This window comes from Mobula birostris, chromosome 16, assembly GCF_030028105.1.
Source record: "Mobula birostris isolate sMobBir1 chromosome 16, sMobBir1.hap1, whole genome shotgun sequence".
In the NCBI taxonomy this organism is placed as follows: domain Eukaryota; kingdom Metazoa; phylum Chordata; class Chondrichthyes; order Myliobatiformes; family Myliobatidae; genus Mobula; species Mobula birostris.
Window position 1 is genome coordinate 17,556,952 of NC_092385.1, and position 12,080 is coordinate 17,569,031.

Sequence of the window (12,080 nt, forward strand, 5' to 3'; positions counted from 1 at the left end):
ATGAGTAATTGAAAAAGTGATCCTTTTTCACTTAATATGTTAATTTAACTTTGTCACAATCTTGAGGTTGGACCTCCATTTGCCTGAAACTAGCTTTTGCTTTATTCTAGCTATTGGGTGCTTTTGTCTCATTTTTGAGCGCAGTTTTGGTATTGGTTTAGCTGATGAGACTTCACAGCAGTGGTTCAACTAGCAGATGGTGCTGAAATTTATATTTTGTCATTACATCAATCACAATTCCCAGTGCTTCTGTTACTCGAGGCTTCACGATGATTTGCATCTGAAGTTAATTGCGTTAATGATACACTTTTTTTCGTATGCCATTGACATATTGTATTCATAAGTAAGATGTATCTTTCTAAGTGAATTACAAAATATATATATTTGAATTCAAAAATTACATTAAAATCAGGAAATATCTAAAACTGGGGCAGCATGGTAGTGTATTGGTTAGTACAGGCGACCCAGTTTCAATTCCTACCTCTGCCTGTAAGGAGTTTGTACGTTCTCTCCATGACCCTGTGGCTTTCTTCCTGGTGCTCTGGTTTCGTCTCACAGTCCAAAGATACACCGGTTGGTAGGTTAATTGGTCATTGTAAATTGTCCCGTGATTAGGCTCGGATTAAAATCGGGGGATTGCTGGGCCAGAAGGATCCTTATTCTGCGCTGAATCTCAATAAATAAATAAGGAAATAAAATGCCACTATATTAATTGCTCACATTTTTCAAATCACATCTGCCAGATGGCAGTAATCTGAACTACAGAGAGTAAAATAGTTTACAAGCTAACATCGCAATAATAAATTTACCAATTGCATTTTTCAGTGCTTGTATGTACCTACAGTTAAATTGTTATGGTTGGATTTCATTTACTCAATGCACCTAATGCAATTTATTTGATTTTATTCTGGCTTAGAAAATCAAGCAAAATTTGATATTGTGGTTTTGAGTTCTATAGATGTGGGAAGGCAAGTTATTTTAAGATATTGCATGTCAAAATGATTCCTCTGTAATCTTGCAGTTGTTGTTGAACTGGAATAAAGCGGAGTTTAAAAGAGAGTACACGTATATTATCCCACATCCTGTGACAAATTAGCAACACATGCTGCCCTTCCTCAATTCTTCAGCAATTCTTTAAAGATTTAATGATGCTTATTTTGTAGTTGTGTCTACGGCGTGACTTTGAAGTCTTCTCCAAGAGGTAGGGGTAGAACGTTTTAATAACTGCCTGTAGACTGGTACCAGACCTGGCCTGTCTGCTTGACAGCTTTCTTTTGATATCAACTTTCAGTTATTGCCAAAGTGGATCATCTTGGGGAAGAATAGTGAAAGCTAAAATGAACCAGACCAAGCTATATATGGCCACTATTTAATTTCCATACAATAATTGTGAGGTATGTCTCAGCTGGCATATGTGCACTGAATGGCAGAATTCAAGCTTCCTGGCAGGAATCCAGTGGAGTGAACAGTGTGTCCATCAGAGGTGGCAGAATGCATGCTTTTATTTATTTACTTACTTATTAAGACACAGCACAGAATAGGCTCTTCCGACCCTTCGAGCCATGCTGCCCAGTAGTCCCCCAATTTAACACTGGCCTAATCATTGGACAACTTACAATGACCAATTAATCTTCCACCATCTTTGGACTGTGGGAGGAAACCAGAACGCCTGGAGGAAACCAGAACGCCTGGAGGAAACCCACGCAGTTACAAGGAGAACGTGCAAACTCCTTACAGGCAGTAGCGGAGATCGGTTGCTTTTAACAAGGCAGCCACCTTTCTCTCTGGTGGTGAAATGGTCAGGGTCCCAGAGAGAAGCACTCTTTGCTACAAAACCCCACCCCCTGCCCCTACCTTACCTGTTAAAGTCAGGGCAAGAGGGAGAGGGCTACCTGAGTCCCATTATATAGTCTCTATACCAGAGAACTGGGAAAGGAATTTCAATCGAAGAATAGCAGAGGAAACCCAGGCCAGAGGAGGACTTTTTTTCCTCTTCACTCAAGAATGAAGGAGGGAATTTACACAAAGAGCCCGAGGAAGCTGGCGATATCATTAATGAGTACTTCGCATTAGTAATCTTCAAGGAGGTGAAATGAGAAACTGGGAGATGATAGGTGGAAGAGCTGAACAGTTAAATAAGAAGGAATCTGATAGGAGAGAAGAGTGGACTTCAGGAGAAAGGGATTTTGATCAATTTAAATGAGAATTTTTATTTGTGAATCATATGCTCCTTTTCTCCCACACCTTAGAGCCCAAAAAAAACACAGGAAAATTGTAAAGCATGGCAAACTAAAAATTCAAAAACTGAAGTGTCAGGAGCTCAAAAGTGTTCATCCCCCTTTGCTCAGTAGTTGGTTGAACCACCTCTCACAACTATTATAGCTAGTAATCCTTTTGGATAAGTCTCTGTTAGCTTTGCACAATGTAATGGAGCAAGATTTGCCATTCCTTATTGCAAAATTGCTCAAGCTGTGTCTGGTTAGTTGGGGAGCGGTGGTGAACAGCAATCTTGAGGTCTAGCTAGAGATGTTCAGTCGGGTTAAGGTCAGGACTCTGACTGGGCCACTCAAGGACATCAATTTTCTTTATTTAAAGTCATTCCGTTGTTGATCTGGCAGTGTGCTTTGGGTCGTTGTCCTGCTGAAAGAGAAACTTTCTCCCCAGTTTCAGCTTTCTGGCAGAGGCTAACAGGTTTTTATCTAGGATCTCTCTGTATTTAGCAGCATTCACCTTCCTATGAATCCTAATCAGATTTCCGGTCCTTGCTGCTGAAAAGCATCCCCGTAGCATGATGCTACCTCCACCATACTTTACAATAGGGATGATGTTACCTGGCTGATGTGCAGTATTAGATTTACACCACATGTACCACTTATCTTTGAGATGAGGATGTTTTGTTTTCGCCTCATCCAACCACAAAACTCTCTTCCACATCTTTACAGTATCTTTAAGTGATGCTTTGCCAAGTCTTGATGGGCAAGGATTTTTTTTTTAGCCAGGGTTTTTTTCCCTGCCACTCTTCCATAAATATCCGTTCTGTACAAAGCCTTAGAAATTGTGGAGCCATGAACTCCATCTCTGTTGCAACCACTGACTGTTGGCATCACAGTAGCCATGCTTCTCCAGCAACTAAGTTCAGAGGAGATGCATGACCTAGGCAGTGTGGCTGTGGTTTTGTATTTTTCCTCTTTTTCACAGTGGACTGCACTGAGCTCTGAGGTACATTCAGTGCAATTGAGATGATCTTATACCCTTCCCCTGATTTGTACTTCTCTATTATCATTTCTCTGACTAATTGTGAATGCTCTTTTATCTTCATTTTGGTTTCATCTTTTGAAAATCTACCATATTGCTGAACCTTACAGACAGAGGGGGTATTTATTCTTATGAATTCATTGAAAACAGGCGATCCTCCAATTTTCTACAAATTGGGTGAATTGGTAAGGTAATATATTGCACCTGAGGATAGAACCCACTAATTGCAAAGGGGATGAATACTTTTTCAGCTTCACAATTTTGCTTTTTTAATTTTTAGTAAATTGTTGACAGGCTTTGGAATTTTTCTTTTGATTTGACATGATGCACAATGTCTTGTAGATTAGCTCAAAAATCCTACTTCAATCTATTTTTAATTCAGAAAATGAGACAATAAAATGTGAAAATAGTTGTGAAGGCTGAATCCTTACTGTAAAATTGTGAGAGGCATAGATAGGGTAGAATTCAAAGTCTATTCCCAGAGTGGAAATGTGAAATATGAGAACACATAGGATTAGGCTGAAAGTTTAAAAGAGATTTTCTAGGCAATCTTTTTAACACAGGGTGTGGTAGGTGCTTGGAATGCTCGGCCAGGGGAGGTGGCAATGGTTTAGAGCTGTTTAGACAGGCACAGGGAATAGTTTAAGAACCAGGTGAAGCTGAAGGGATCAGTTTCATTTGGGATTGTAGTTGATGTAGACGTGTTGTGACTGTGATTTACCCGTGTCTGATAATTGCTGAACAACATGGTTGGCCAGAGGACCTGTCTTTATGCTGTATGTTGTACGTTGATGGGAGAGAGTCCCTCTACCCAGTACTTAAGATGTAGTCTTAGCTGTGCCTTCTGTAAGTGTACCCTATTTTGTATTCATATACCCTAGTAATGAACAATAACATTCTTTTGGCTTTTCTAAAATCCAGCTGTACCTGCATCGGAGCCTTTGCAAATGATGGATTAGAACATGCAGATCAATTTGCATCTCAGAACTCTACAATCTCATTTAGATATTATGCTTTTTATTTTTTTCTTTCCAAGATAGACAATATAATTTTTTTTGAAAGCAGTATACACTACTCCATCATTCACTCTGTTTATAACCTCCAAATATATACTTCACAACTTGCTCTCCTGTCTTTGTGTCATCAGCAAATTTAACAGCTTCAGTTCCTTCATCAATTTCTCCAAGTCATTTATAAATTGTTAAAAAAAAAAGAATCTGCAGTATTTCGTTTGTTACAGCTTCCCAACCAGGAAGCCCTTCATTTATTCCTTCTCCCTGCTTCCTATGGCCTGCCATCTCACCATAGCAAGACCTTTTACTTTCTGAAATAACCTTTGTTGGGGTGCTTTATCAAATTCTGGAAATCTATGAACTGTGCATTCACTGGTTCCCCTTTATTCATAGTCCATTTTACATTTTTTTTAAAAGCACCTCTGGTAGGAGCCATGTATCTATTTTCTGTCTGACTGTGTTGTATTTTGTGTTGCACGTTTATTATGGGTAATTTGTCACGTGGGTTTGGATGTGGTAGAAGCAAATGAGCATAGTTACATATTCATGCTTAGTTCGAATTTAGTCTGGTTAGAGCCAGAGAGTGAGCTGGGGTGGGGGGGGGGAGGTGGTGTTACTTCTTGTTGACCATTAATTTCTGTATTACACTAACTTTGCTAATTCTGATTACACTAATTTTATTTGACTTTTTAGTTATTGGAACATTAATTTCACTATATGGCTAGATTTAGTTACATTATCTTTATATTGCTATAAGACTTGTTCATCTGTGCTGGTTTCATAATAAAGGATCGAACATACTTTTGTCAATTTGGAACTCAGTTATTTGGAAGTGCGTCATGCAGTGTCAATTCCCGTACTCAGTCTCTCAGCGGCTTTGGTTTGTTTTCAAGTAACCGCTACAACTCCAAATAATAGTTCAACCATAATTTCCTCTTTCACCGACCATTTTGACTTTGCCTGATTACCTTGAGTATTTTTCTAAGTGCTCTGCTTTGACATCATTAATAGTAACTTCTAGAATCTTCCCTATGATGGATGTTAAGTTAACTAGTTTGTAGTTTTCTGATTTCTGTCTCCCTCCCTTTTTGAGTAAAGAAGCTACAGCTGTTATTTTCCAACTTAATTGAACCTTACTCAAACCTCAGGAATTTTGGAAAATTAAAATGAATGCATCATCTATCTCAGTTCATGAAGATATGCTTTTATACTTTATTGTTGCCAAACGATTGATACTAGAACATACAATCATCATAGCGATATTTGATTCTGCGCTTCCTGCTCCCTGGATTACAAACCGATAGTAAATATTAAAAATTTTAATTATAAGTCATAAATAGAAAATAGAAAAATGGAAAGTAAGGTAGTGCAAAAAAACCGAGATGCAGGTCCGGATATTTGGAGGGTACGGCCCAGATCCAGGTCGTTGATATGAGGTTGAAATCCACAGTACTCAGGGATTTGTTAGTTTACAGCTCCAATACTTGTAGGCTTCCCCCAGCACATCCATTGGTTGTTAACACAAATGGCACATTTCACTGTATGTTTCATCATGCCTCTGATAAATAAATCTGAATCTGAACAGTAGCTCAATTCCACTTCCCTGGTGATTGTAACTTTCCCAAGTTTCTCTTTCCATGCCTGAGAGGGCCCCCACCCGCACGTGCTCCAGCCACGTCTGCCTTTCCATTGACTGTGTATAACAGTCCATGTTCCTAGTCTTCCCTGGTAACGCTCCCCAACACATTGACGACTGCATTGGTGCTGCTTTGGTGCATCCATGCTGAGCTTGTCAATTTCATCAATTTTGCCTCCAACTTCCACCCTGCCCTTAAATTCACTTGGTGAATTCCATTTCTCACACCTCCTTCCCCTTTCTCAATCTCTCCATCTCCATCTCTGGAGACAAACTGTTGACTGACATCTTTTTATAAGTCCACCAATTCCTATGGTTATCTTAACTATACCTCTTCCTTCCCTGTCTCCTGTAAAAAATGATATTCCCTTTTCTCAGTTCCTTCATCTCCACCGTATCTGTACTGTAGAGGTGGCTTTTCTTTCCAGGACATCAGAGGTGTTCTCCTTCTTCATAGAATGAGGTTTCCCTTCCTCCACAATTGACACTGCGCTCACCCACATCTTCTCCATTTCCTGGATATCTTCTTGCTGCCTTAACCATGATAGAGTTCCTCTTGTCCTCACCTACCACCCAGCCATTCTCCACAGCTTCCGCCATCTCCAAAAGGATCCTACACCAAACATATCTTAACCTACTCAGGGATCAGTTCCTCTGTGATTCCCTTGTCCAGTTGTTGCCCCACACAAATCTCCCTCTCAGCACTTATCCCTGCAAGTAGGCTAAGTACTACAGCTGCCCATTCACCCCCTCCCTTGTCTCCATTAAGGGCCTGGTAAGGCAACACTTCACCTGCGAATGAGCTGGGGCCATCTATTGTGTCCAGTGCTTCTACTGCAACTTCCTCTACACTGCTGAGACGTGTTGTAAATTGGGGGACCACTTCGTCAAGCACCTCTGCTCCACCTGCCAAAAGCAGAACTTTCTAGTGGCCATTCCCATTCCTATATGTTGGTCCATGGCTTCCTGTTGTCTCACGATGAGGCCACCCTCAGGGAGGAGGAACAACACCTTATATTCTAGGTAGCCTCCAACTTGATGGCATGAGTATTGATTTCTCCTTCTGGTTAAAAAAAAAACTCCCTATTCTCCACTCTGGTCTGTTACCTCTTCTCTACTGCCTATCAGCTCTTCCTGGGTCCCCTCCTCCTTCCCTTTCTCCTATGGTCCACAATCTTCTCCTATCATATTCCTTCTTTTCCAGCCCTTTACCTTTCCTACCCACTTGGCTTCAGCTATCACCTTCCAGCTATCCTCCATCCCCTGTCCAGAAGAAGGGTCTTAGCCCAAAACTTCAACTGTCTGTTCATGCCTGCCTGACCTGTTGAGTCCTTCAGCATTTTGTGTGTGTTGCTTTTGAAACTTAGCACTGAGCATGTACAAACTTCTGAAGCTCTGATAATCCTACCCCTGCCCTTGCCAAAACAGAAATAACCCCCAATCTGCCCCAGGAGTTTTGAATAATTATGGAAATAAAAATTCCACAAAATCAACTGCAGTTGTCTTTTAATAGCTAAATTACTTAATTCTCCAGATAAAACACAGCACATTCAGACCCATCAATGGCTGTGAGTAAAAGTCATTGATAGTACTGTACAATATATTGGAGCAGGTATTGAATGCACAATTTATGGCCAAAGACACATTAAAACAATATTGGCTGATTTAAACAACCTTTTAGAAAGCACACAGATACTAATACAGTATACATATCTAGCTATTAAGAATATTGCCTAGTATAACAAGTAACTACACATTTGTTAAGACTTCCAACAACAAACTTTACATCTGGGATAGAGCGTACCTGCTCGTACTTGAGCTGTTCCTGAAATACAGTAGCTTCAATGTAGGAATTTTATTCTTTGGAGTTTTAATTGTACATCACTCGTGGAAACTCACTGAATTTCAAAAAGCCGATTGATTTAACTGCAATTGGTTAAGTTTTCAGCTAATTATTATTTGGGGCGCCACAATAGTGTAGCAGATAGAGCGATGCTGCTACAGCTCGGCACGTTGGAGTTCAAAGTTCAATTTTGCTGTCCTCTGTAAGTTTGTTCTTTCCTATACATGTGTGCATGGGTTTCCTCCCATAGGCCAAAGACGTGCTGGTCAGGTATTGATTGGCCATTGTGATTAGGCTGGGATTAAATTGGTGGGTTGCTGGGTGGTGTGACCTTAAGGGCTGGAAGGGCCTTTTCTGTGCTATTTTTAAATAAACAAATGATTGTCTCCAAATTCAGAAGCAAACTGCTGCTGTGCTGACTGGGAATTTCAATTTTCATCTTTCACCTGCCTTAAGAAACTTGCTTCTGACCTGTTTTTGTAGCCATACTTGAGTGGTTGGTCCTTTTGGTTTTTAATGTCAGTAACACAAGGAATATTGCAACAACTTTTGGATAAACGGCAAGAGAAAGAAAGAACACTCATCTCCTTGGTGTTTTAAGTGAAAGTAGAGAACAATCAGTTCCAGCTGTAATTTACTAACTGACTGGAGGATTTACTGTCAATAAAATGATTGCCATCAGAGAAAAAAAATAGCGTGAAAGCTGCAAAATTACTCAAGGAACACAAAACTAATTTATGAAAATCTAAAATAAATTAGTCTGTTTAAAATGGCATGCAAGTGCAAATGAAAAATAACAAGATAATTGGAGTATTGGAAGGCTAGGTCAGTTATGCTAGAGAAGATGCCTCTTTTGAAATAACTACAGAAATACGCAGACCGTTGTGCTATGCAAAGAGAAATGGCTGATGTTCTAGTCTTGGATTGCTCTAGCATCTCAGATGGGCTGAAGAGCCTCCTCTTGTGTAGCACCTTTCTACAGCTTTCTTAAACTAGTTCTCACTCTTCAACAGTTCTATCGAAAAGCATCAAGTTCTAGATGTTAGTGCCACATTGCTTAAATTTTTGCTACACTTAAGAGGCTAATCTTTTCATTATGTTTTGAGTGATTTTGCTAGTGATTCTCTCCATTCCATCTCCAGGAGAAAAATCCGTCACAAATAAATTGGAAAAAATAATCCCTGGACTACTGGATGCTCTTTTCACCGTATCAGTGGATAAATCACTAATGTCAAAGGAAGTGGAGGAGGAATTGAATCCAATGGTTATTCGTATTATTTCAGCCAGCTCAATGCCATCGACCCCTGTGCCAATACATTTACTGCAGGTACACTAGCCATAAGGTGATAGTTGTATTTTCAGAAGATGGTATGGAACTGAAGTTTTCTTGAAAGATATTTTCTAGTGGGATGCATTGAAAAAATGCTACAAACATTTATTATTGTTGTCATGAATTGGATTGTTTAAAGTGTACAAAGCATAGTGGATTGTATTTTCCTGGAAATAAAATACTAATGTTCATTTTCCAACAATACTAAAAGGAAAATAGAGAGAGCAATGCCATGGCTGATTCCCTACTTCAGGAAAGTGCTGGATAGTAATGGATCCAGCACAAACAGTGCCTATAACAAAGTTAATTTTAGGCCTTTGACGCCATCTCTCTCTGACTCTTGAGCCAATCTTGCACATCGAAATACCTGATTTCGAAACACTCTACAGCATGATGTACAAAAATAAAACTGTTTAAAACAGGCTACCACTGTGTGTTTGAGGCCAAATAACTCAGGTTCTTTGTTTTGATGAATCTTGGATGAGCTTCACACTATAAATCTATCATGCGACTGTGAAGGCTGCTTATTTCCACCTTTGTAACTTCGATTAACTCTCCCACACTCCAGCTAGCTCAACTATTCCTGCAACATCTGACGTGATTATTGCACAATTTCTCGGCTGGCATCCCTTGTTCTACTGTAGATTTGAGGTAATCTAATACTTGATAATGTGCATTAAAAGTCCTCTTGCCATTTCCCTGAGCTTTCTCACAGGCATTACTCATTCAATAAGCAATATGTCAGTTTAAAAATTATTATCCTCATATTTTAAACCTTCCATTTCTTCACCCCTTCCTACACCAGTAATTTCCTCTAGCCAATGATTGTGCTTTCAGTTGCCATGATATTGAGCTCAGAAAATTCATTCACTAAATCTTTTCACCATCAAGACATTCCTTAAAGCAGTGGTTCACAACCTGGGGTCCAGAGACCCCTTGGTGAATGGCAGGGCATAAAAAAGGTCAGAAACCCCTGGCCTATGTCCTTGCATACATTTTTGTCATCTTCCAGCTGGTTGTTAGCTGGTTGTGGACTACAGGAGGAATGGAGACAGGCTAGCCCCTATTGATATCAATGGATCTGGGGTTGAGAGGGTGAACAGCTTTAAGATTCCTTGGCATAAATATCACCGAGGATCTCACGTGGTCTGTGCATACCTCCTGTGTGGTTAAAAAGGCACAACAGTGCCTCTTCCACCTCAGACAGTTGAAGAAGTGTGGTATGGGCCCCCCAAATCCTAAGAACTTTCTATAGGGGCACAATTGAGAGCATCGTGACTCTGCAGAGATTGGTGTGGACAGCACAGAGCATCTGTAGATGTGAACTTCCCACTATTCAGGACACTTACAAAGAAAGGTGTGTAAAAAGCGCCCGAAGGATCATTGGGGACCCGGGTCACCCCAACCACAAACAGAAGCTGGGCAGCACATGTGTAGTGGTTGGCGTAATCACTTTACAGAACCAGTAATCACTGATCAGGATTCAATTCCTTCTGTTGTCTGTGAGGAATTTCACCTTATCCCAGTGTCTGCGTGGGTTTCTTTCAGATGCTCCTGTTTATTCCCACATTCCAAACATGCACATTTATGATTAGGGAGTTGCTGGTAGTGTGGCAACACTTGTGGGCGGCTCCCAGCGCAATCATTGGAAAGTGTCGGTCATTGGCACGAACAACGCGTTTCACTGTCTTTGTCAATGTACATGTGACCTATACAATTAATCTTTCATCTTTAAACTGACCTGATTTAAAGTAGTGGCAGTGGAACACCTTTCAAGTCTTCCATAGCTCCCCGTAATCTGTGTGGTTATAATTTGTCTGATGAACCGCTGCAGGGGAAAGAGGAAACTTCAGAAAATGCAGGAATATATCCCACACAGGTTGGTAAATTGGAGAAAGATATTGAAAATGGAAAATATGCCTAATCCAGTCACCGTTGTAAGGTTTGACTGCTTTCTGTTATTTTTGCTGTTCTGAAAATATCAGTAGGTGTCTCTTAGTACTGAGTAACTTGTAATGGTTAATGGAGGTGACATTCATTGTCGTCTCCTTCCACGAAGCTGGATCATACCTGAGGCTTTATGAGGCCAGAATGCACTTGGAGTCTTGTGAGCAGTTTTGGGGCCCTCATCTAAGAAAGGATGTGCTGGCATTGGAGAGGGTCCAGAAGAGATTTGTGAGAATTATCCTGGGAATGAAAGGCTCTAACCCTGTGATTGCTGGAGTCTTGAAGAATGGGAGGGGGTGAGGGGGATCGCATAGAAACCTATCAAGTATTGAAAGGCCTAGATAGAGTGGACATGGAGAGGGAGTCTAGGACCAGAGGGCATAGCCTCAGAATACGAGGATGTCTCTTTAGAATAGACATGAGGAGGAATGTATTCAGTCAGAGGACGGTGGTCTGTGGAATCCATTGCTACAAACAGCTGTGGAGGCCAAGTCATTGGATATAGTTAAAGCGGAGGTTGATAGTCCTCAATTAGTAAGGGCATCAAAGGTTACAAGGAGAAGGCAGGGGAGCGGGGCTGAGGGGGGTGATAAATCAGGCACGACTGAATAGCAGAGCAGACTCAATGAACCGAATGGCCTAATTCTGCTCCTGTGCCTTATAGTCTTCAATCCTTTAGTGTCCGCCAATCCAGAACTGGCTTTTCTTTGATATTTATGTAAGCTCTGGATATACACTGGATATATTTACTCCGGGCAGATGCTGTAATGTAATTCAGGCTGTTCAAACTCTATAAAATGAAGCCATTTTCGCGATGGATAATTTTTTTTTCCACTGACCAGTAACTGTGCAAACTTGGTATTCCTTGAGCCTCCTATGGTTATTGAGTGAAACTGTAATGTCCTTGTTGTATGTTTGGCTTTAGGATTCATTTCTAAGAGCAATTCTTGTAGTCAGTAATCATTAAAATCTGAAGTTAGTTCAGAGATGGACTGCAGATCAAGCAGCATACAGCCCGGCTTTATCAGGAAAACGTATTTACTTATTTTAAGCAAG

At 40.5% G+C, this 12,080-nt stretch overlaps 1 protein-coding gene across 6 annotated transcripts in view; it reads left to right on the forward strand.

Moving 5' to 3' along the window:
• cfap92 (cilia and flagella associated protein 92 (putative)) overlaps positions 1-12,080 on the forward strand; it is a 125,399-nt gene that overhangs the window by 54,055 nt on the left and 59,264 nt on the right. For all 6 annotated transcript variants that reach the window (XR_011889367.1, XR_011889366.1, XR_011889368.1 and 3 more), the window contains one exon: positions 8,890-9,074. Coding sequence is in view for 3 of the 6 variants with exons in the window: in XM_072280356.1 (XP_072136457.1) it covers positions 8,890-9,074 (185 nt within the window). In the remaining 3 variants the exon portion in view is untranslated. The remainder of the gene's footprint in view (positions 1-8,889; positions 9,075-12,080) is intronic.